The 25,366-nt window shown below is 29.1% G+C and overlaps 1 protein-coding gene across 14 annotated transcripts in view; it reads left to right on the top strand.

Annotated features, from left to right (window-relative positions):
- Positions 1-25,366, top strand: part of LOC143249773 (CLIP-associating protein 1-B-like) — a 179,180-nt gene that overhangs the window by 113,541 nt on the left and 40,273 nt on the right. For 13 of the 14 annotated variants that reach the window (XM_076500167.1, XM_076500171.1, XM_076500162.1 and 10 more), the window contains 9 exons: positions 896-1,031; positions 1,358-1,428; positions 5,986-6,123; positions 8,297-8,494; positions 9,877-9,950; positions 12,506-12,631; positions 12,926-13,024; positions 13,628-13,777; positions 18,320-18,400. In XM_076500167.1, coding sequence (XP_076356282.1) covers positions 896-1,031; positions 1,358-1,428; positions 5,986-6,123; positions 8,297-8,494; positions 9,877-9,950; positions 12,506-12,631; positions 12,926-13,024; positions 13,628-13,777; positions 18,320-18,400 — 1,073 coding nt within the window. The remainder of the gene's footprint in view (positions 1-895; positions 1,032-1,357; positions 1,429-5,985; positions 6,124-8,296; positions 8,495-9,876; positions 9,951-12,505; positions 12,632-12,925; positions 13,025-13,627; positions 13,778-18,319; positions 18,401-25,366) is intronic. The other variant, XM_076500173.1, reaches the window with a different exon arrangement.

The raw sequence follows: 25,366 nt of genomic DNA, 5'->3' as shown, positions 1-25,366 counted from the left end.
TGAAACATTTCATTCAGAATTTTCACATTGAAATTTTCCTCTTTAAGGCTAAAATTCTGAAGAAACTTCTGGTTATTCCAAATTTTATTAATACTTTGCCATGCATTAACCTAATTTTCAAACTGATGTTCTGTGCAACTGAAAATGGATGTACATTTTTTGTTTATGATTCGTAAGTAGCTTCATATGTATTATGAGTAAAATGGTGTTCTTTATAAGTGTGTGAATCATAGCCTTTCTTGAGATCCATATCCTGCTAGAGGAGTACTGAAATACCATTTCAACCATTATGAGATACTCTTATCAAGATGACTACGTTCAGTACCATATGCTATCATACTAACTAGATTATGGTTGTTATACAGTACTTGTTTATATGTGTGAAGAATTCAGCATTTTATTTTTATATTTTGGGAAAAACTCTGACATAAAGGTTTTTTATGATTTACTGGTAATGTTTCCTTTTATTTTCAAGCTTTAATACTTAGAAATTGTGTTTAAACTTAAGTTGTTACATGTTATGCTTCAGCCAGGGTCACAAATTTTAGCACACTGATTGAAAGGATACATTATTTGTTCATTTAAAATGAACAATAGTTAGTTGCAGACTTTTGTGTCACTTCATATCTATTTTTAAATCTGCATCATTAGCATCATTGATGGTTTTCTGGGATGTTGAAGTGCTGACAATAAGTCTTTATGGTTTGTTTGCTAGCTAAGAATATTTGTTGATTTTTTTTACATTTGATCTAAAATTACTTAGAATCTTTATGTTGCTTCATCTCTTAATTTATTTTTCAGAATGTTTCACCAGAGTTTGAGATATCATTTGCTTCAATTCATGTTGCTAATAAAAGAAGGTTAAATACTAATTGTTTTTTTTTTCCATCTTTAGGTATTTTTCCCAACAGCTTGGAATCAAATTTGATCATTTTGCTGAATCAGTGTTTCCTAATTTAATCAGCTTAATACCTAACAGTGCCAAGATCATGTCCACAGCTGGGGTTGTTGCAATTCGTTTTATCATACAGGTGAATAAGCCAGAGTAGAAAAATTCATAGAATGGATTTTAATTTGTTTCAAATATTTTATTGTGATTATAGGAAACTATATACAGATATTTTGTAAAATGTGAGATATCCACACATTTACGATACAGTAAGAAACTATTATGTTTAACAAATTTATTTTGTTTATTTTTTTATGTTTAATGCTGTGATAAATAACAAATACATACATGTCACATAGTGCTAATGACAGTGTTAAGTAAGATAAGTTACACAACTGATATTCTGGTCTTTTGGTGTTTCAGTCATTCTGTAATAAGTCTGAACATTTGTTTTTTGTACTTTTACAGTATACACATGCACCTAGGTTGATTTCTATTCTGACAACCAACATGAGCTGTAAATCCAAAGACATCCGAAAGTAAGTATTCATGTTTTTGTCTTCAGTTTTTTATAGATTGAAAGTTTCAAAAATAAGGATTTACATGTTTTCTGTCTCTGCCCATTCCACTTTTTTTCCACAATCTTTATTTGTCTTCATATTCATATAATTACTCATGCAAACACGAGAACATATTACTATGTTTTATTAAAGTAATATGTACCTCAATAAGACAGGAGCAGCATTGTCTGAAGTTGTGATGCTTTATGGTATAGATTATTTTGTGTGTATGATAAATGTTTATACAATATGAATTTTACTTACAATTGATGGTCATAAGTTAAATACGTACCATAAAAAATTGGGTGCATTTACACCTTATATATTAATTATTTTTGTCATTTCCTCATCCTTATTTTTTTCATATTTTTTGTATCATATATATAAGTCCAGTTGTGCTTTTATAGTTGTGGAATCAATAAGGCTTTTGCCTCATTGCATGCAGAGTGGTTGATAAAACTCGCAGTGAAGTAAGGTTACCAAGTTAAAGCCTGTGTTATACAGGTATAAGACTTGTGAGATGCAGTGCAGAAATAGCACCATTAATGTGCTTTCTGGTACTCAAATGTCACAAAGAGCACAGGCTCGTATAATGTGTTTAAGTGCCTTTTAGGTAATGAAGGAAACCATTTGTGGTTTGAAATTTGAGCATTGTTTTAAAGTAAATTAAATACTGGACATGCTCTACTGAAACCTGTGGGCTTAAAACTTAAGCATGTGGTTCCAGAATATGTTGTCCTTCCAGTAAACCTAAATGTAAACCTACTTCTGCTTATTTGTCTGTCTTTTTCTGTTTCATTTTTAATTCATATTGTAAATACATAATCACAGAAGAATTTTTAAATATCTTTGTAACTTAGCAAATGTAACTTGAAAGTAGCACACTTAATAAATTTGGATTAATGGAGTTATGCTTGCTTAAACATAATTTTAAAGAAAGAGCTATCAAGAACCATTGTTCATGGTTTTGGTGTTGAGTTAATGCTAATATCAGATGTAGGATTTATGAGAGATTTCTCTGATATAATGTTTCCAGTAAAAGATTCTATGAGGCATAGTAATTTTACTTGAAAACCTTAGAGGTTAGTGGGTAAGCACCATATCTTGATTTACCATTATTGATTAGAGCTGGGTGGATTAACTAAAATTATTATTAAATTGATTGTTGTCACAAAAGTAAACAAAGTAGTCAAACTACTTATGATTATTACAACTATTCAAGTAATCAAAATGTTTCTACTGTGATTTCTCATTATCATCTTTGATTAAGTGATGTTTGTTTAGCTTAATTAATTAGCTTCATCTCATAAAATAACCAGCTGATCAAAATGTTGTTGTTGTGCTTTTTCATTATTGTTATTTGATTAATTCAAGTTTTTCAGCTTTAGGCCAGCATGGCCAATGATTAGGGTAATTACCTCATGATTCAAGGATCATAGTTTTGATTTCCACTTCCACAATCAATTTTTGTGATTTTGAGTTATGAAAAAACTACTAAATCTGTCTGCTACTATCCTTAATTTTCAGCTTTCAACCAGAAGAAAGACAACCATCTGGCTGCACCAACCACCAACATTTGAGCTAGTATATTACTAACAAGTAATATGATTGACCTTAACACAACAGTTGTTAGTACTTCTGTTGATGCAGTTGTAAAGAATGACATGTATATTTTCTGCTTGTACATGACTAACAAAACAGCATTGGTTATGTAGCTGGCTATAATGTATCTTTAATTTTAGGATATTGCGTATTTAACTAGTATCATCTAACGTAAGAATACTTAAAAAAATTAATGCAAGTTGGTATTTGGTAATTGCTAAAAACGAAAATGTCTACTCACTTTCTCATGTGGATGGGTTGATCAGATGTTACTAGAATAATAAGTCTTACAGTACATAACACACTATTAAGTCAGTAACATATATTTGCAAACACATCTCCTGTTTAATTATGATTAACTACCTATATAGGAATCACCAAAAAGGGGAAAATAAGTCTGTCTTCACATGCTGCTTAAACATTGCCTAATGCAATAAGTTTTAAGTTCTTTGACTGATTGGTGTTTCAGCAATTTCTTTCAGTGTGACTGTAAAATATGAACATAATAATCATTTTAATGTCTCTATTGTAAACTTTCATATTTAAGTTTCTTTGTGCTGCTGATGAAATTAAAGTAAAATTGTGAAACATCTGTAGTCAGAGTTTTTCATATTACCATAATATTTCTTATAATCCTATTGTTTCCATCTTATGAATAATTCTAATAATTGCAAAAAGGTCATCATATATCATCAAGTTTTATTGTCAAATAGTAAACTTTTTACTGCCTTTGTACTTCGAGGATTGAAGTGAATTTTTTGTCACTAAATAATGTAAATATTATTTATTGCACATTGTGATAAGGATCTTTACCAATTTTATCCAATAAAAGCTAAGGAAAATTATTTTTAATGAAGAATTATTATATATAGTTTTGTGAAATCCATAGTATATTATTAATCTTACATTAAGCCTTTTATTGATCTCATGCTGCAAAACCTATTTGAGGTATAAATTTGTATGTACAACATTTTAGGACTAGAAAAGTAACTTAATCCTAAGTTCTTTTACTGTATAATTTTATGTGAATGATAGTTTAAAAAAGTATAAAATTAAAAAAATGTCTTGCAAATAGGAAGATTAATCTGTTGTGAGAATAATTGATTAGTTAAATGCAATTAATTAATAAATCTGATGATTAATTAGTTAGCAAATTCTACTAGTTGCCCAGCTGTATTGGTGTATTATGTAGTTAAAGTGCTTGAATGTAAGTTGTAATCTATGAAAACTACTCTTATTATTTGAATAAATCATTTTGACAAAATGATATAGAATGTCATAAAATTCCTGTTCACATGTACTGTCACATGAGGTAAGTTACTGATCTTTATTTTTTTTTTTTTCTACTTCTGGTGTTTCATAATATGATTTAGAATACTTTAACTAAATGGTACTTAACAGAAACTACTAAAACTGGATCTTAGTGAAGAAAAAATCATATACAAAAACATATGACAATTAAAATATTTCATGATATATGATATAAGTTCTGATAACCAAGCTAAATGTTATATAGAATGTTACATACAGTTGTACTTTCATCACCAATTTATTTTTTTCATTATTGCTTACTTGTAAAAATTGGTCATTTGTTCTGGTGCATTATTTGACTGTTATTTCTGTCGTCTGAATGCGAATATGATGACAGTGAAGTTAAATTTCACCAAACCTCTATTATCTTAGTAAAATATATTTTGAGTTTTAAGAGCTTTTATTGTTAATGGAAGATGATAACACCTATTACTTATCAGTATATGTATATAACTCAAAGCCATAAATGTTTAAGCATTAGCATGCTCAATAAGAATGTGGGAAGGGTCTTAAGTTGTTTTACAAAAACAAAATTTGAGACTAGTAAAAAGTTTTGCTAATCAATCAAAATGACTGGTTTTTATTGTATGATTATACATACATGAAATATTTCTGTACTGAATATCATAAATATCTTATATTTTATAACCTGAAAGTCACATGTTAAGAGTGAAAAGATCAGTAATATAGCATATAAAAATGTCTTAGTTAAACTTCCATTTTTCATGTTTCTTCTCTGTTCTTCCAAATATTTTTAACTTTTAACTGCATTTACCAATCATTTTCACTGTTATATATTATTTGTTTATAAAGAGAACTGTAATATGTACAGTATATAATAACAATAAGCAGAGAGTTGTGTTTCGTTTTTCATTGACATTTTTGCTTTTAATTTAGTACTAATATTATTACATGTAGTGGTCTTTGCTACTGACCATCAGCTAAATCTTCTAGAAAAGAGAAACATGCTTAAGATTTAGGGTTACTGATGACCATTACAGTCTAAATTAAAAGTTGATATCGGTTTATATTTGTTGCTAATGAAAGTTGTTGCAATTTTGTTCTTCACGTGATTTTTATTACATTAATGACCATTGTGCAGGGTCACTGGTAGAGCTGTGGATTTTGCAGCCAGTGACCTGCATTAAATCCCTTGTAATATCACAGAACATTCCTTGAACTTTAAGCTGTATATGCATTGTAAGCATGACAGACAATCCCTTAGCATGGATGATGGGTTGCTGTTGACTGTCAGCCTTTAATAGTTCAGTAATGATGGCAGATAGTCCTAGTAGCTTTGTTGTAAAATATTTTTCTGTGGACTGTTTCCACCAAATAAACAGTATCAGATCACTTTAACCCATATTAATTTACTTTGTATAATTATCTAATTATGCCATTACTGGCAAATTATGGTAGTAATAAATATATATGAAACATATATTTGTTTTTATATTTATAGGTTCTCTAAACTTACTTACTTCATGACTGCACTGAGCTTGATTTATGCTGTAGAATAGAAATAAAAAAATGTGCAGTTTTATTTTTGTGTTAATATTTTATAGAACTTAACAGGCTTAGTAGCAGAAACATGTTTTATTTTCTAATTGTTTTAATTAATAGAACATGCTGTGAATTTCTGGACCATCTATTACATACATGGCCCACTAATGCTTTGGAAAAATATGTAAACGTTCTTCGGGATGCTATAAAGAAAGGTATTAGTGATGCTGACCCAGAAGCAAGAGCATTCTCCAGAAAGTAGGCCTTTTTTTTTTTTCTTAATACAGCTTAGGGTAGTTTTTAAATTAGGAGTTTTATAGTCATATGGAACATCACCAGAAACTGAAATAACAAGTTGTTTATTTTAGTTCTAATTTCATTCAGTATTATGATTATATGTAAGTGTCTATTTGTGGTAAAATTATATTGATTGGATCTTTCACTTCATGTATAACTAAGACTTTTGCTTTTCAGTTATAACAAAAAAATACTGTTAAAATACCTCTAAAACAAAAAAGTGAAACTAATGTTTCTCTGGTAATTCATGTTAATTGTATCCTTTCCTAGTTCACTTAGTGATATAGCATCCATTTTATCTGACTTGTGTCAAAGATTGATTCCTTCTGAATCCTTTAAACACACCAATTACTGAGGTGTGGCAAATGCCAATCCTCTTACTGTGGGTTTGATTGATTACACTGGCCTTATGACCATCAGAACTTTCATACAATACAGTTTAATATTTATTATTAATATTATTATTAATATTTAATTTAACTTTACAAGTCTTTTGTATTCAAAAACCAGTACTTTTATGAAAAAGTTTTATGTGAACATAAGAAGTTGTATTGTTGACAGATTCAAATGCAAAGCGATTTTTGTGATAAGGTTAAAAATACTTTTCATAACTTGAATATTGTCAGATATCATTAATATAATTTTTAAAACTTTCTAAGTAAATATCAAGCACTTTTTTACAATGAAACTTTACATTTTATTTGTTATTTTCTCAAATCTTAAATCTTCACATTTGGTTGATTTGACTGACCTCATAACCACTATTAATAAAATTAATAATATAAATTACCCTTTTTTTATTTCTTTAATGACTTCATGTTGTAACAGAAAACAACTTTATGTGAAGTAATTTAAATTTGTAATGTATAACCCTCCTTATACTTAAATTTTGTTTTATCACCCTTGACCCCTTGTCTAACCAGTAATTCCATCACACAAGTTATAAATCACTTGACAAATGTGTAAGTCAAGCTATAATCACTTGTTAGCATACATCATGAAGAATTACTTTTATTATAATTATTCATTATAATACCTAATAAGTTTCTAATTTTTCTATTGTAGTTACTTTTACAACAATAAATAAAGAATATAAATGAAAACAAGAAATATAGTACTTACCTGGGCATTCTTTTCTTTTTTAATACTAAAGGTATTATTGCACTAAATTTTTATTTAATTAAATAATATACCTAAAAGCACAAAATTATAACATGCACAAAGCAAGCAATGTTGTATGACATTCATAACTTATATGGTTTCATAATTATGAGATAAAAAGTCTCAAGACTTAGGTAAGCTTGCTGATATGAATATTGCAAGAGCAAGTTTCAAATTGGAGGCTCAAAATATACAATACTCTACAAAAAAAAAAAAACTAATATGTCATTTAATAAATTAAAACTTCCTTTCTATCAGTTATAAATGTTACAGTATAAAACAATAGAGAGAACTGTTGGTAATTTGTGAAATAGAGGATGTAAGAAGTGGGTGTAGCAAGTGGGTCTGATTTACAAGATTATGGGCTCCATAAACAAATAAGGTTTAAGGCAATAAAAGTTATACTTTGCCTTAGTAATGTTTATATTATGGTGAGTAATTTATGTTCAATTCCACACTTCCTTGAGGGAAGAACTTAAAATTATATGATATTAAATTTGATTTATAAACTATGTTTTGATACTTGGTTTAGTTATATACACTGATAATAAAGTGATTTAATGAAATTTTGAATGTGACTTAAAAAAATCATGACATTCACAATGACCTACCTATAGTGAGATGGTTACATTAATGGAGATAATTCCTATAAATACAAATCATGTAATAAAAATTAAAATACATGTTATAGAGAGAATAATTTTTAAAAAAGCTTAAGAATATTTCAGACTATCTATATAAAACATTGAAATAAATTCAAGTACCAAAAAATTAAATTAATATACATGAGAAAAACAAAAGCCCCTTGTATAACTAGATTTCACTGTGTGTACTGGATGACAAATTATGTAAGTCTAAGCATATCACTTTATTTATTTACATGTTATTTAGTACTTATAAATTGCACATCTTTATGTTAAGACATTATAATAGTAAAATATGTACTGTGATAATTATTAGGTGTGGTTTATAGGGCATTCTGGGGTTTTGCTGACCATTTTAAGGAACAGGCTGACAGTCTTCTTAGCTCTCTGGACAGTGGAAAACAGCGATTGCTACAAGGTGAACTTTCCATGAGTAATTCTTCCAGCAGTAACTCTCTGAATAGCACTAGTCGTAGTGGTGCTCGAACTAGCCACTCTTCTTTAATAGGATCCACTGAAAACCTCAGGTGATTGTTGTTTTATATTGGTAGCTTAGTGTGGGTTATATTATTTTTTTATAATGTTGGTATTGGATACATAGTTATTTTTTGATGGTGCATAAGCCATTAGAATTTTTATTTTAAATTTTAGCAATTAGAATATAAGTACATGTGTCTTCACTTTTTTATGTGTATAATCAATTGTCTTTCATTTTCTTAGTTAAGCTGGAGTATGCATTTTCATTGTTTTGGTTTTCCATTATTGTCTATGTTAATAATATTTTTTTTCCTGGGGCATGTTCTAGTTTTAGTCAATATTACAAAACAGTTGTATGTATTTCATTTCTGGTGTTATTTGTATTTTTGTATCTGCTAAGCTATAAGTCTGTGTATTGTTGATATTTGAACTGTGGTAAGGGTGAATGCCCTTAGTGAAGTGTAGTGAACTATGGTTCCAGTTTCGAGTGGTTGCTAAATGTAATTTCCAAATAATTTAAATATTTTAGAATGATGTACAAATAAATTAATTTGTAATCTCACATCTGTTTTCTTCATTGAAATTAACTGCTAAGAGCTAATGAAGTTTAGAACAGATTTGTGTCTCATGAAATGGAGGCTTTGATTGGTCATTTTACAAATATTCACCTTTTGTCAACATAGTTATTTTTTTAGGTTCCACTGACACTTCATGGTAGGCTTGAATTTATGAAAATTAGTAATTAGCTAACATAGAACAGTTGTACATACAATTATTATACATGTATAACTCTTTCTAAATTGTGAATCTAAAGTTTGTTAAAAGTTTGAAGGTAAACCATTAAACAATTGTTAATCAATTGTTTCAGATAATTTTACTTTTTTTTTTCTTTCTAGAAAATGTTTGGATTCTTAGCAAGTTTCTTTAGAAACCAAGAGAAATGAAATAAATATTTATATTGTTAGACTTAAAGATTTCAGATAGTAATCTGTTGAAGTTGTCAGGTTGTTTGGAACTGTTATATATTTAGCTATTACAAAGATCTGAGTAACTTACTGAATTGGTTTTAGGATTGTTGTTGGGAGTTCAAGGTTCATATTCTTTTTGGATTTTTTACTGTCATACTGCTAGTTTCCTGCAGTTCTGGTTGTGTTGAACTAATTATAAGAAAAATGTTGAGTAAAATGTATTTGTTTCATGCATATTAATCCTTAAGTTGTCGGTTACTTCTGTTGATACTGTTTTTTGTTTTTAGTTTACCACTGTAATGTTGAAGGTTATGGTACTAAAGTATTAATGTATTTCTAACATTTTTTAATGTTAATCTTTTGTTATAGATTGTATATATTTGGAGAATATTGAAAATTCAATCTTTCTTTTAAGGCTTGAAGATAAATGTGAAAATTGTCATTTACTTCCATTGTTTTATTAGCCGATCCATGACCAGTAGCATGTCGTCTAGAAAATCCAGTATCCCAGTGTTTTCAAGTCCTAAAAAAGAAAAAGGTAATAGCTTACATATAGCAATGATTGACAGAAAGAATTATATTGTCTTAAACTATTTTTATTCATTTATAAAATTCCTCATCTTTTATTGTTTTAAGCATACTGTTTTAAGAAACTATTTTATAAATTTACAGACAGTTTCATACTTGTATTTTTAAGAGAAATGTTTACACCATTTAGTTTTTTCAGTTAGACCTGTTTTAGTTATATGAAACTATTAATATATCTATTATAAATTTGCAGTATGGGTTATGTTACTTAATAGTTGATCAGGCCATGATATATTATGAGGATATAATAATACTGTTTTACCTCCACATAGGCATTTATCTGTGCAAAGTTTCTTTATAGTAACATACAAAATGTGTTGCTGGTTCTTATAATAAATTTGTATGACTGATGGTTTCACTATTACTTTCTCATCCATATTATTTTAATTTAATTTAATATATCATACAGTTTACCCATATTCAAGTAACCACTTTTACAAATCCTTGAAGCTATAATTTGAGTTTATTTACCTTGGATTATATTTCTTGAAAAACTGTTTTCTTAAGGGTGTTGTAGTTTTGCATTCTGTAGAGAGATATTGTGGTACTGAAGGATTAAAGTATAGGTCAATAATTTGGCCACATTTGGAGTATTGTGTTCAGTCTTGGGCTCCTTACATTAGGAAAGATGCTGAGTTATTTGATAGGGTTCATAAGAGGGTTATTAGAACAGTGCCTGGTATGGAGGGGTTGTCATAAAAGGAGAGATTAAGATGTTTGAAAAAAGAAAAATTAGAGGAGATCAGATTGGGGTTTAAAATTTTAAAGGGAACTGATAATGTTGATGCATTATCTTTTTTCATACTTAATGGTAAAAATGGTAGAACTAGAAGAAATAAATATAAATTTTACATTTCTAACAGGAAAGTTGGTCTTTGGAATTGGTTGCTTTTGGATGTTGTGGAGACAATAAGTGAGTTTAAGAGAAAACATGATAATAAGTATACAAGGGCTAGTTGTAAGATTGTTTTTTTAATTAATTTATTTAATACTTTAGTTTAGAGGATGGGCTGATCAGGATAGACCAATAGGTCCCTTGTTGTCCCCAAGTATTATGTTATCTTGAGAAATATCTTTGAGAAACTTATGAAATTTCACTCTAAAGACACTATTTTTAATAATGAATACTATATTTTCATGAGCAATCTTGGTTAGTTAATTGCCTGTTAGAGTTAAAACCATCTTATGATGCAAGATGTGTAGATGGCACTTGTGATATTTTAAAGTCAAAACTAACTTAGTGATGTTTTTTGTACACAACATCCAAATGTGAAGTTTTCTGGTAAAACTGAAAATGAATATATTATTCTTGGATATCCTTGACAGATTTTGAATTCCATTTTGGTTAAAATTTTGACACTCATACTTTTCTTTTCACTAATTGTCTGTTTCATATTCCAACAAAAACTCTTTGTCAGAGAAAATTCTGCAAAACCAGTTATTCCATTCACTTTAGTAATAATATTCGAGAGACTGAATAAATTCTTTAAAATAACAGTTTTTGTGACTTTTAAAACTGTAAACAAACTGACAATACCCCATGCTACCATATGGTGATGGATTATCTTGTACAATGAGAAATTGATATCCACAGATTACTCTTTTGATGCCATTTTAGGTTTTGCAGCCCTTTCTAACAGAAGAATAAAATTCCTAAACCTAAACTCCAAAGGTTAATGATTATGCATATATATTTGTCCTCATTGCGACAGGAGCTAAAGAGGTCAATAATCTAATGTGTACAAAAATAGTTAGGGAAAATTTACTGTGTACTCTTATGTAATAACTTGCAGGGTCCTACTGGATGCACAAGAGTGTGATTCTGAAATTAAGTACGGATTGTTCTTAATTCATTTTTTAACACTAAATTTAACAGGACAATCTATTAAAAAAACAATATAAATATTTTATAGTTCCCAGGTTGCTTGTTTGCACTTCTGACATTTCATCGTGTATGAACACGTACTTAGTTTGGAACATTTAAGTTGTGTTCTTTTGTAAGTAAACAGATTTTAGATGTATTATGTGCATTTTCACTTCAACAGGTGTAATAATATTTTTCATTGTTGGCATTTTAAGATGCTCTTTTAATATTATATTCACATCAAGTAGTAAAAATTATAGTGTTCCCTAAATCTTTATACACATGAATCGGGACTAAAATGTGCGATGCTTTTTGTTGTCAACTGTCTACACTTTAAAGTGGATGATAGACTGCTTTCTTTGCATTCTATCAATTCAGTGTCACCATTATGCCAGGCAAATACATAAATTACTTTATTTTGTTAGTTTTTTTTTGAGTAACTCTTTTCTCTAACTTCTGAATGCCTGGAATACTGAAGGGCTTGTTAAGATTTTGTTTTTTTTTTCTTTAAGTTTTTTCATTTAATTTAATTTTCACATTTTGATACATATTTGATTTAATTTTAATTTTGTTTATTTTATGTTCTTTTATTAATTTGTTTATTTAAATTTTCAATTTTTTTGTTAATTTTTTATCTTAAGGTTCATTTGCTCTTTCCACACGATCAAACAGTGCCATAGATGTTGCTGCAGTTAAACGAGCAAAAGCTCGAGCTGGTTCTTTTTCCTCAGCTTCTCACCTAACTAGAGGATCTGGGGCTTCTCTTCGTAAGTGATCCATAATATAAGCGGGCCTCCTTTATTTTCATGATTAAAAACTGTTGTTAAAACATTTTAATAGGTATTATGTTTTAGCTACAGTTTTTCCTATTTTTAGTACTTCAGTTTTAATTTGTTTTAACATCTATGATTTTTATTTAGTAGCTTACAGTACCATCATCTTGGTCTTGTGGGTATTTTGTTTGCAAAATTGAAAGCATTAGTCAAGTAATTATAGGTTATCTTTGTTTAACTATATTATTTTCAGTTTAAACTGACTCTGTTTATTCTACTTTTTAACAGCAAGAGCTGGTACAAGAAGGGCAGCAGCTTCTGCCCTTGGAGTTAAATCTCCTGAAAGAATAAGTCGTAATCAGTCTAAGACGACTTCTCACTCCCAACGTAAGTGATACAGATATAAACACTTGTATGTTTTTGTCATGTGTGTGTGTTTATATTTAGTGCATGAAAACAAATTATCGAAATATTTTTAGTTATAGGCTAAGTTCCTGCTAAACCTGCATGCATGTGTACAGGTACTGAAAGTGTTACAAAACCACTCTGTTCACAATTTACTCTTTAATCTAAGCATGTTTTTTTTTTGTGGCAGTTATTAGCATTTTAGATTGTAACTAGTACTATCTTGAGTTAGGTAAATAAAGTAGGTAATACTGCACTGATAACTTAGCACTTTTGATATAAACTTTAAGCCTCCCAGTGGCACAGCAGTATATGTGTGTGTATATATTTGTGTAATTGTTCTTGTATGTATGTATTATGGCTGTTGTGCTATGTGGATAGATAATATACAAGGTAGTAAGACAAATCTTAAATATTTTATTTCAACATAAATATTATTTTATTGTTTTTGTTATGCTTATTTGTGATTCTCTTGAAGTTAGGAAAGAAAGAAAGAAAAAGAATGTACGTTTAGTTTCATGTGGTTACTATGATTTAATAGGTAACTAATTATTAAACAAAGCTTTTGAATTTTTTTAACTGTAGCAAATAGCAGATCAGGCTCTCCATCTTCTCGGCTCAGCTATGCAACTTACCAAGACAGTAACACGCTAGGAAGAGTGCGAAGAAAATCAGGAGCTCATACAGCATTGAGCTCAAGTAGAGAAGCTAGTCCTTCTCGGCCCTCTCGTGGTGGTAAGTGAATCATAGAGAATACGATTGTTCTGGAAAATTTTAATTTTAATTAGCTGTTAGTTAGGATTAATATTATTGGTGACTTGGACCAACTGGGTATTACAGTAATATGCATTTGACTTAGTAAACACTTAATTTATTTTAGCTATCTAGAATGAAAATTATACTTTAGTGAAATAGTACATGCATAAACTGGTGATTTGAGTAAGTTGGATATTATAATCAATATATATAAAGATAAAGAGCTTGTTATTGTCTGTGAAATATGACATAATTATCCACTGGTCACACCAGAATCTTACTTTTTCAGTAGTAAGTAATGTTTATCTTGTTGATAGATAGTGAAAGTTGTATTATTATTTAATGCAATGACTAACTACCATGTGACAAAATAAAACCTGTTTGTATTTGTAGTTAAAACTGGATGTATTACAGACTTGTTCCTTTATATAAAATAAATTTATTTCACTTACTTGAACTTTCATTGTGGGGTTGAGTTAATGTCACTGAAGACCATGCATATGTAAAACATTTTTCAAGCAAAATAGTTATGTTACAATTTTGTCTCAAGTAACTATATTATATTATACCTTCAGTCACTGGATCTCTTAGTGGTTGACCTTTTTTTTTCTGTTTCCAACTACATTGTTGCCTCATATGAATGCATTGGATTAATCTGCTAAAAATATACGAACACTATATTTCATTACTCTATAATTATAAAACTATGTTACTGAGTTTTGTGTTAATAAGAACTTACACCAACCTACTTTTTACACAGCAAAACTTGGAAATTGTCTTCCAAAGATTGTTCAAAATAGGAATGCTTAATACTTGACACCTTTTATATTTTATGGAAATAAACACAACGAAAGTAACATGTCTTTTCAATAAATCTGTAGTTCACTGCACTTGCAAGAGTATAGACAGTTTTAATTGATTGTTATTCTGATAGAAAATAATTCTGTGTAATATTATTGTGTCTGAGTGATGACCATCAGTCAAGAGGAAAGTTAGAAAACTGTGCATTATTAGAAATACTTGCACTTGTGCTTAGCTTTGAGGGTATCTTAAAGCACAAATGTAACAATTAGCACTGAGTCTATTAGGCTTGGTTTGGTAATAGTACTTGATAAAAATCATGCATAATACAGTTTTTTTAATTCTGGAAAATCTAACAAAAATATACAGATGATGATGAACTGTGAATCTTGAAACATGAAGTTAAGTGTACCAGAGGAACGAAAATACATTTTTTCACTCAATAAGTTTAATTTCCAGAGCTTTTAATATGTTCAAGAAACTGTTTCAATCTTATTTAACTGTACACAAGTTAAATATTTGCAGTTGTATATTCAGATTATACAGATATAAAGAACTGTGAAAAGTTGAATAACACATGTTATTTTATATCTGTTTTACCATAGTTACAAGCTCTTATACCACTGTTGGCATGTTTAGTATAAGCATCTTTTTCATACTAAATTCTAAACATTCAAGAGTGCAGTTTTTACAGATCCTTATGGTTGGAGGTATATGTCATAGGGCTTTTATGGGATGACTGTCCCAAAACCAAACTTGTTAATATTCTAAATTTAGGGGGTAGTCTTCACAGAAATGAAAGAACTTGCACAGCAGTTTGCTTAGGATGGTAGTAAGCTCTAAAACTATACACCAAGCCAAGTTAAAACAATCTTCCTCTTTACCAAAAAGAAGGCTCTGACCTCAAAAATAGTCATAAGATGAAGTTAGAATTTTTACTTGAATTATCTTTAGTAAGGTTATAAAACATGCACTTTCATTAATCAAGGTTTACAACATAATTCATTAGCTATCAGCCATGCACTTTTTTTTTCACATGAGAGAAATGACTGAAGAAACTGGAATTACAAAAAACACCTTTTGAATTGCATCCAAATACTTATAAAGTCTGTCAGTGCAACTGCAGTTTATTCTATGCCTTCAATTTGTGTTTACATGGAATGTAGGTGAGAGTTTTATGCAAAGTTGTTTTAAGATTGACCTTCCATCTTCTGAAGAAACTTCTTAATAACAATTGTAATAGTAGGCAGTAGTGTTTAACCATGGGCTTCAAATTATACATGATTAGTGATGAAGACAATGCAGTTCTGAACATCATGCTTATAAAATAACGTTAACCAAATGACTTGATAGCACACTTGTGTTCAGTGGTGTGCCATCTTTTTCTTCTCCTTATTAAATAGATCATTTTGTACAACTTGGCTACCAATGCATTATTTTGGAAAATATGGGCCTTAAAATTTTTTCAAAAAATGCACAAAGAACAAAGGGCTTACTTGGTTCTCTAAATGCAAAATTATTTATCAGTAACAAGAAACTTTACATTGTCTTGTTATCTGTTGTGCTTTCCAATATTAAAATTTTATCAAATTATGTAAAATTTGCTTTACCAAGAGCAAAACAAGAAGTTTCACATTGTGGTTTCATTTATCATTTTGTTTCTTTTAATCCATAGCTGAAATTTTATTAAAGGATTTTCTCATTATTTGCAGTAGATTTTGAAGAATTTAGAAGCAGACTTTAAGTTTTACCAAAGTTTAAAGTGTTTATTTTACCAAAATGAAAATCAATTCCATAAAAACAAACTATATATTACCTTCTCATTTTATCTTGAATGATTTTCTTGTTTAGCTTGTAACACTGATTATAACAAATGGCTCTTGAGTGTAACACTGAAGATAAAACCTTTGAAACTTTTACCTAACTGTAGAGTTTGGTTCACTGATCTGAACGGAAACATAATGCAGAAAGAAACTTTGTAATTATTTGTCCTGTTTCTTAGCCTTTCCCAGTCTTTTAAGTATTTATCTTCTGTTCATTTACCAGTGAGATGTTAGAGAATTAGTATGGATACCTTTAGTGTCTCATGAATTTTTCCAGTTTTCAACAGAGAGAGAGAAACAATCTTTGGTAAGATGAAACTAGCAAAAACAAAACAATATTTCTTGGACTATTAACTGACAAAAATGATGCAACAAGACTCAACAATTGGAGGAAGAGAGTCTTCTTTTGATAGTGTTAAATTCCTCTTATGTAAATAATTAAATTTGAATAAGATTTTGGTTGACTTTGATAGACAACAAACTGAATTACATTTTAAGGCTTGTGAACATCACTAAGTTATTTACCATCTCATTCAAGAAGTATGGAATTCTAAGTTACTCATCATAATTTTGTCATTTTTCAGGAAAAGCATAATTTTTACAGCCTTTAATCTCATTTGGCTGTAGAGCCATACATTAGAAAACCAAACTTCTCTTGTTGCATCCTATATTTCAGGAATTGGCAATTTTTTCTCTCTGACATTTATTAGTATATTTTTATAATCAATAGAAAGATGAGGTTTTAATCTATCAAATTTTTTATTGTATTACATTGCTTTATATACAGATAATTATAATTTACACTTCCAGTTTGAGTTTTATTTCTCAGGGAAATGCATCAGCTAGCTTAGCTGAATTTTTAACGTCTCTTATTACATGATTAAAAAGCTAAAAAATTGTGATAGTTATGGGAAATTGTTTGATTTTTTGCAGATTATTATTCAGTATTTAATTAAATAAATAATTATTTGGTGTAGTAGTCCATTAGTATTTAAAAAGTATGGTTAAATATCAGTGACAGTTGACAGCAAAAAAGAAAGAATAATCAAGGTAAATATTTTATTGTTTGTTTTTTATATGTATTCTTTAGTTGTTATTATAAAAGTAACTAAAATGTAAAAATTATTTTGAAACTTGTTAAGTTAAGTTAGGTAAAATAAATAATAATAAACATTTTTAAGAGGTGTGCTCATGAGCAGCTTAAGAGTAGCCTGTGCATTATATGATTCAATAGTGTAACTTGAACTACACTTTTAGCAATTGAGTTACAACTTGTATTGCATGAATATTAGTTACAATGGGTTCAAAGGGGCTATACAATAATAGAATTTCAGTGTAAACAGTTGTATACTGTTACAAGTGTAAAGCTACAATTTGAACTGATTCTAGAAAGAAAGAAAGGATAATTTAGGTGTATTTAGAATTTTTATTTTTTATTAGTGTTTATGAAGTTATGTACGGTTAGGATGGAGAAAATAATAGAGAAGATATAAAGTTTCCCTAAAAAAAGTTTGAAATTTATTTTGGAGGTTTCAAATAGTATACAAATGAAATTTGAGACTTTTTAGATGAAAAATATTTTTTATATTAACATGAAAATTGATTTGCATTTGGAGTGGTTGACACTTTGACTCCATATATACATGGAGACATATTTAGTGAAAACACTTCATTAAAAATCCTTTTGCTTTTTTTTTTTTGTTCACAAATGACTTAATGATTACTAAAAGCTTGCAAAATTTTGTGAAGATACACATAACATATTACAAGTTATTATGGTAGAGTAATTATAAAGGTTGATATTGGGTCATGAACTTGGCTGATTTCATCAAGCCAATAGCAAGAGTTAATACTGATCAATTAATATACATTTCTTGTGATTTTTTGTGTATTGAAGTGCATGAGAGAAGACAAAGTGGAGGCTCTAGAAGGACAGTGTTTGGAGCTGGTGGAAAACAACATCCAACAACCATTACAAGTAAGTTAAGTGCTGGTGGAAAACAGCATCCAACAACCATTACAAGTAAGTTAAGTGAAAACCTGGGACAGTGTTAAACATTTTCATTCTTATATAACTCTTGGTTCCTTTCATTATTAGATAGTAAATAACTAAATAACATACCATTAGTATTCTGCGTTCTAAATAAAACCGGAATTGTTAAATAACAAAGGTTAATTGAAGTTGTTGTAATTATGTAAGACACGCTTCATGGTATGTTTAACATATTGCTTACTTTGAATTACATTTAACATTGTTATATTCACTCTACAAAACTAATATCTAGCTATTTACAGTGCAATTTGAGATTCACTTAATTTGTTACTTATTATTTTATATCTTTATACATGTTAGATTTTGTCAGTAGTAAGTGTTAAAGTAATTTGGCTCAGATGTCGCTCCTTTCTAAAACTGTTTAATAAGTTGCCATTGGTCACCTTGAGCTGCATAACTATAGTATCTACTAACTGGTCAACTTTTTATTGTAGATTATGTTCAAATTTTAATGAACAACTTTATTATCAATGTATTTCAGTAAACTTGACCTGAAAACAGTATATGATCAGATTATGTTTAAACTTTAATGTCTTATGTTTAAAAGACAATAGTTAAATAATTCCAATTTACACTCGTCTGAATTCATACTTTTAGTGCTCTATAGTATTCTGAGTTTTCTATCAATCACCCATCTGTACTGTAGATATTTGTTAAGCCACTTTTAAGTTTTTTGCTTTTCTGAGGTATAAACCAGAAAATCAAACTCATATGTAATGCTCGTTCTGTCTCATCAAAAAAATGTTGGTAATTCTCTCTTGACATTTGCTATTGGTTTATTTATAACCAATATAACAGATTCTGCTTTACAAGGTTTGTAATGAGACTAGTTTATTTAGATGCCAGGTTAGAATATATTTAATCCTAGTTTTATTGTTTATATTTGTGGTGTTCAGCTCCCAACAAATGGCATTTTTTAACTTATATGTAGCTTACTTGGAAAGTCAGTTGAATTACAGTATGTAATTTTGTGTGCATGTGATAATGTTTTGTGTTCAAATTACATGAATTAAAAATTTTGGACTGCCAACATTGTTACAAAAAAGTAAGCTTACAGTACTTCATTGTTGATAGGAAAAGAGGTAAGTACTAAATTTCTTGTTTTTTATTATTATAAGTAACTAAAATGTAAAAAATAGAAACTTGTTAGATTATAAGAAAAATGAAATAGTTTCCTGGGATATCGTATTTACTAGTATACGTAATTCAATCATGTGTTTGTAGCTTGATTGCTTATGTATACAGAGCAGTCTGGCTATAATAAATGGGTTTCAGTGTATTCTGAGGGGGTCTAAGTGTACCTGTAAAACTAAACAAAATGAACTCATAGTTGAAGAATATATATCTTGACTTTAAGAATAAATAATATGGTAGATTTGACTTCTTTCATAATTTTCACTTTGTTATTCTGTCATACATTGTTGATTTTACTAAAATTAGTGTTATGGTAGAGAAAAGAACAGATTAAATATAAATGGTTAGTTTTATATATATATATATTTTTTTTTTTTGGTCTCCACTGAAGATATTTTAAGATTTGTGCGTGTGAAATATTAGAACTTTAAGATGAGAAAAGTACGTTTTTTTGTTAATATGAAAATTCACCTTACACTCAGACAAGACAGTCTAAGTCGTAATGACTTCATAAATTAAAATGCAAATTTTTTGTAAAAATATTTATTAAAGATTGTAACTTTTGTTTACAGCATATTTGTAATGTTTATTTAAAGCTTACTGAATTTTGTGAAGATACACACAATGAAAATGAAATTCTAGTAAATATTGCTATGCACAGCTTTTTAGAAACTGATCTGATACAAAACAACAGTGCTATTTATGTAGCTTTAATAGATGATTTGATTAATCAATAGGTAGTTTTCCTCTAACCATGGTAGGTAAAAGTAAAAACAAAGTTGCTGTTGGATGCTGTCACACAGTTGCACCTTCATCCATCAAATAAACAGCCCAGAAAGAGAGAGAAAAAAAAAAAAGTATGTAGCAGGTGCTACCAGACAGTTACTTTTCCTCAAGAAAGCTGAACAAATTTGAATTAAAAAGAAACTTATTAGCCAAAACCTCTGTTGGTGCAAAGCTACAATGTCATTCACATTGGATTAACAGATACAGTTTATAACCATATAGGTTACGAAATCTTTGTTTTAATATTTTATCTTTTATAATATGTGTAGAGATATTACATTTCTCAAAGATGCTCAAATCTATGACATTACTTTCTAACAACCTTTCTAACAGAATTGAAGTCTTAAGAAACCACATATTGTAGACAAAAAATGCATTAAGACTCTCCAGCCCTTTTGTTTAGGTAAATGAGGTTTCACACTAAATTCACAAATTATTAAAACTTCTTATCCACAAGTTCATCTACAACTGATATTTAAATCACCTTTCGAAACTCAAAATCTATTCAGGTCTACTGACCTACTACCTACTCCTGTGTATTCATGGATTGTATACAAATATGCATTTGGTAACTGTAGGGCCTCTTATGCTCTCGAAACAGTGTTTGAATTTTGCACACATAATGAAAGAAGCAGTGACCCTGTTTTGAAAATAAAATTTCTAAATCATCTTATGGATCATCAGATAATTACCATTTGATTAGAGAGAGTTTATTCTTTATAAATGAAGCCCCATTTTTAAATAATTACACAACTTTCTTCATTTAGGTTTATCACTAAAAACAACACATAATTCTGCCAAAAATCATAATACCTTGAACATTTGTTGTACTCTGTGTCGATCCTAAAATTTTTTTAAACATATTTAATTTTCATACTAGGTATTTTAATTTTTCTTTATACAGTTTAGAATCATATAGATTAAGAAATTTTTGCTTAACCTTTTCTAGACAGGTCAATGGCTATGTCATCACAATTTTTGACTGTTTTACTATTTTATGTCGTAAAAAATAAGTTTAAGAACTTTGTTGTAAAAAGAAATAATTTATATACACATAAAATTTATAATAATTGAAATGTGACTATATATTTCCACTAAAATACAGCCAGGACAGGTCAGTTTTATATTATTGGATACAGTAACGTGAATGCACGTGCATTGCGTCATTGTAACTTATGTACAGTTAGCTAAGCACAGCTACAAGGACAGTACAATCAAAATAATAAATCTATATACATGTATAATGTCATAAGATTTAAGCTATTTAGTCTAAATATTTACATTTTTGTTTTGTAATCAGTAGTCATTCTAGAACAAAAACGACATAACTTATATTCATTTCCTAATTTTATGTGGTTGTTATGAGATCATTCAGGTGGACTGAACCTATACAGAAATTCATTTGTGAAAATAAAATAAAGTTTTTTTTCATAATAAACATTTGATAAAACTATCTAGACATTCTAAGGATTTTCAATGTGAAATTTGAAAGTTTTCTGGTGCATAAAAGTATTTTTCATCTTAAAATAAAGATTACTTTGGATACTGTACAGACAACATGCAAAAATAAAAAAGCATGAGAAAAACATTGCTTAATAACCTTAAAATTCAATAAAAAATCAGATATTTGTTGCTCAAAAGCCTTGTAATGTTTAATGATAATCTGCCATATTTCATGAACATAAACTTACTAATTTAAAAGTAATATAATGAAAATGATCAAATGTACAAAATGGTTATGAGGTTGGTCATAGAGATGCAGCTTATGCCAAAGGAGTTAAAGTATTTTACCTTGTTTAATATAGCTTTTGAAGTAGAAATGTATATTGTGGAACATACAAGTAGTAAATGTTGATATTTTCTAAGCATCAGATGTCACTGTCATATTTTTACTCATCATTATTATTAGCCAGTATAGAATCAGTTCATCATACAAGTGATTAATCTGTAAAGGCACTTTTAAAATGCCAATGTTTCATGTCAACAAAATTGTTTGTTTCTTTTTTGGAATTTCTTGCAAATCTACTTGAGGGCTATCTGCGCTAGCTGTCTTTAATTTAGTGGTGTAAGACTAGAGGAAGGCACTAGTCATCACCACCCACTGCCAACTCTTGGGCTACTCTTTTACCAATGAATAGTGGGATTGACCATAACATTTTAACACCTCCATGGCTAAAAGGACAAGCATGTTTGGTGCGACAGGGATTTTAGCATGTGACCCTCAGATTATGAGTTGAACACCTTGACCCACCTGGCCATGCCAGGCCATAATAAGATTATCCAAAACATTTATATATATGAATAAATATAAGATACTACCATTTGGGCATAAGTTAAATAAACTTGCCTCTTGGAAGTTAGCATTTCAACCCTCAATATATTTTCAGTCATAATGTTTTGCTACTGATGAGTGTGCACATTTTATACAAGAAACATTACAGGTTTTTTTGTGTGTATATATACATATATTTTTTTTTAGAAAAAATTTATACTGATAGAGTTAACAAAATCAACAGGAAAGACTGCATTAAAAACAGCAAATACAAACCTCTGACTAATTATATTAGTTTGCAATATCAAAAACAAGCTAAAAAAATAAAAAACAATAATAAACACTGCACTAATTGAATGAATCCCAGGGTACAAGCTATAAAGTGGGATATAAAATGTACCCTGGGTTTTGGAGGTGACTGAAGAAGTGGGACCCATGTTGTGGTGGGGATACACTTTCTATCAGTCTTAACCTCTATTTGCCAGTCTCACATAAAAAAATAAAATTAACTAAAGTAAAGGAATAGCAATAGAAATTAAAATGAAATATATAGATATAGAAATTAGGAGAGCAAGATGTGGGTGCTCAACCCCACAATTTCTCTCATCTATTATTACCCTTCACTGCAGACAGATGTGGGAAGGTGATTACTCTCCAAAGTAAAGAAGAGAAAATAAATTGAAAAAAAAAAATAAGGTATTACCGTTTGTGGGTAAGTAAATAAAATAAACATACCTCTTGAAGTTAGCATTCCAGCCTTATTATGGTAGAAAAGTACTAATTTATATATATATATATAAGTAAAATTTGAAAACAATAGTTGAACATGTGCTTGTACATGGGCATTATCTCTCTCCTTAATTGTGAAAGTTTTTATACAATTTTCATTTGGTAATATTGTAACTTATTCTATTATTGGATGGGTTGTTTGATACAAACAGTTACAAGTCCAGTGCATGAAATTACATCAGATTTATTTACTTTCATTCTAATATGTCTAAAGGATGTGTTTGCTTAGGCTTACAACTTGTGTAAATGTTCACAATGTGGTAATAAAAATATTGAGATTAATGCTTTTAATGCCTAGCTTTCATAATTTAAGAAATTCTTTGATAATTAATTAATTTACTGAATAGATGTAATAACTCTCATTGAATAACTTTTTTGATACAGATTTACTCTTTATAAGAGTATTTCTTTTATTCCTTACTCATATATATAAAATGTATCTCCCTATATCCACATATCAAATAAACACTCTAGATTACTACATCATCATAATGATTAGCAGCTCCATCTAGTAAACATCAGAGTTAAAACATTAAAAATACTGCTTACAATAATAGTAAAAAACCACAATCCATGGAACAAACTTTTAAAAGTTTGATATCAGTAAAACTAGTTTTGATACATTTGTATGTCCTCTTCAGTCTCATGTTGTTTTCTATCAGGAGAAAAACTGTCAAGAAATGTCTGTGTGACCCCTGAACAAACTTGGAATTCTCTTAAGGACACAGATGGTCAGGAAGTTAAGTTTGCAAAGTGACCTAAGGAGGTGTTGAAATTAGCTTACTGATATCACTAATTATTACACACAATATTATGTTCTTTTATTATTACATCAGTAATTTTAGAGGAACTTGACACCTAAGATAAGTTGCTGTGGCACATTTTTCTGTGTAGGGTTAAATAGCAAAACAATACCTAATGTTTATGAATATACAGAGCTATAAAGAAGGATTAATAAAAAATTTAATAATGACCTGAATTGTATGTTAACAAGCTATAATATAGGTACTGTAATTAAAATATAGCCATGTTAAATGTAATAAAAAGTAAAATAATATATTAAACATTGTGGGGTGTGTCCGACACAACTGATATAGCTCTAAGTAACCCTTTTACTGTAAAACGTGGGTAACAAAAAGTTAAATCCTCTAGTAGTTAAAAAGGACAACACTGATGTACAAATTGGAACTTGAGAAGTTATTCCTTGTCAGTGTGCACTTAGAGTTTTTATACACAGTAGTAGAATTTAGGAGCTGCAATAGTTAAAACATCAGAAGGCTTTTAATGTGCCTGACCATGTTCTTCCACCATGATGTTATGATTGTGACCAAAGCAAGCTAGCTATGTAGATAAGAAAACTATAATAAAATAGTAAGTATATATATTGGTCTATCTAGGAATATGTAATGATTATGTTGCATTGATTCATCTGTTGGACACCCTTATTATCATCTACTGTAGTATGTTTATTGATGTTATGGGGAGGGATCTGTTAACTAACCATCGTCCTTGTTGATTCTTTGCTTTGAAACAGCAGCTTGCTTAGTTGTGTCTTAGTTGTCCATGTAATAAAGCTCTGGATTTTGTAGCTAATGAGCCATGTTCAAATCATTGCAATAATGCAATATATTCCCTGCACTTTATGCTTTGGGTACATTACAAGACTGGCAGTTAGACCTTTAGTATAGGTTGTAGGGTTCTGTTGACTGATTGCTTTCCTTTTTGGTGTTAGTTTAAAGTTGAGGAATGCAACAGATAACCATGGTAGCTTACCATAAGTACAAAAAAAAACTTAGCCACATTTAATGTCTTTGGTGCTATAAGTGGAACCTTTAAGCCACAAAATGCTAAGTCTTAAAAGTCAGTATGTTACATTTTTGGTCTTCATCCCGTCTTGATGGAAATTCAAG

This window comes from Tachypleus tridentatus, chromosome 4, assembly GCF_004210375.1.
Source record: "Tachypleus tridentatus isolate NWPU-2018 chromosome 4, ASM421037v1, whole genome shotgun sequence".
NCBI lineage: Eukaryota > Metazoa > Arthropoda > Merostomata > Xiphosura > Limulidae > Tachypleus > Tachypleus tridentatus.
Note: the sequence above shows the minus strand (reverse complement) of the source record. Positions and strands in the feature narration are given on the sequence as shown.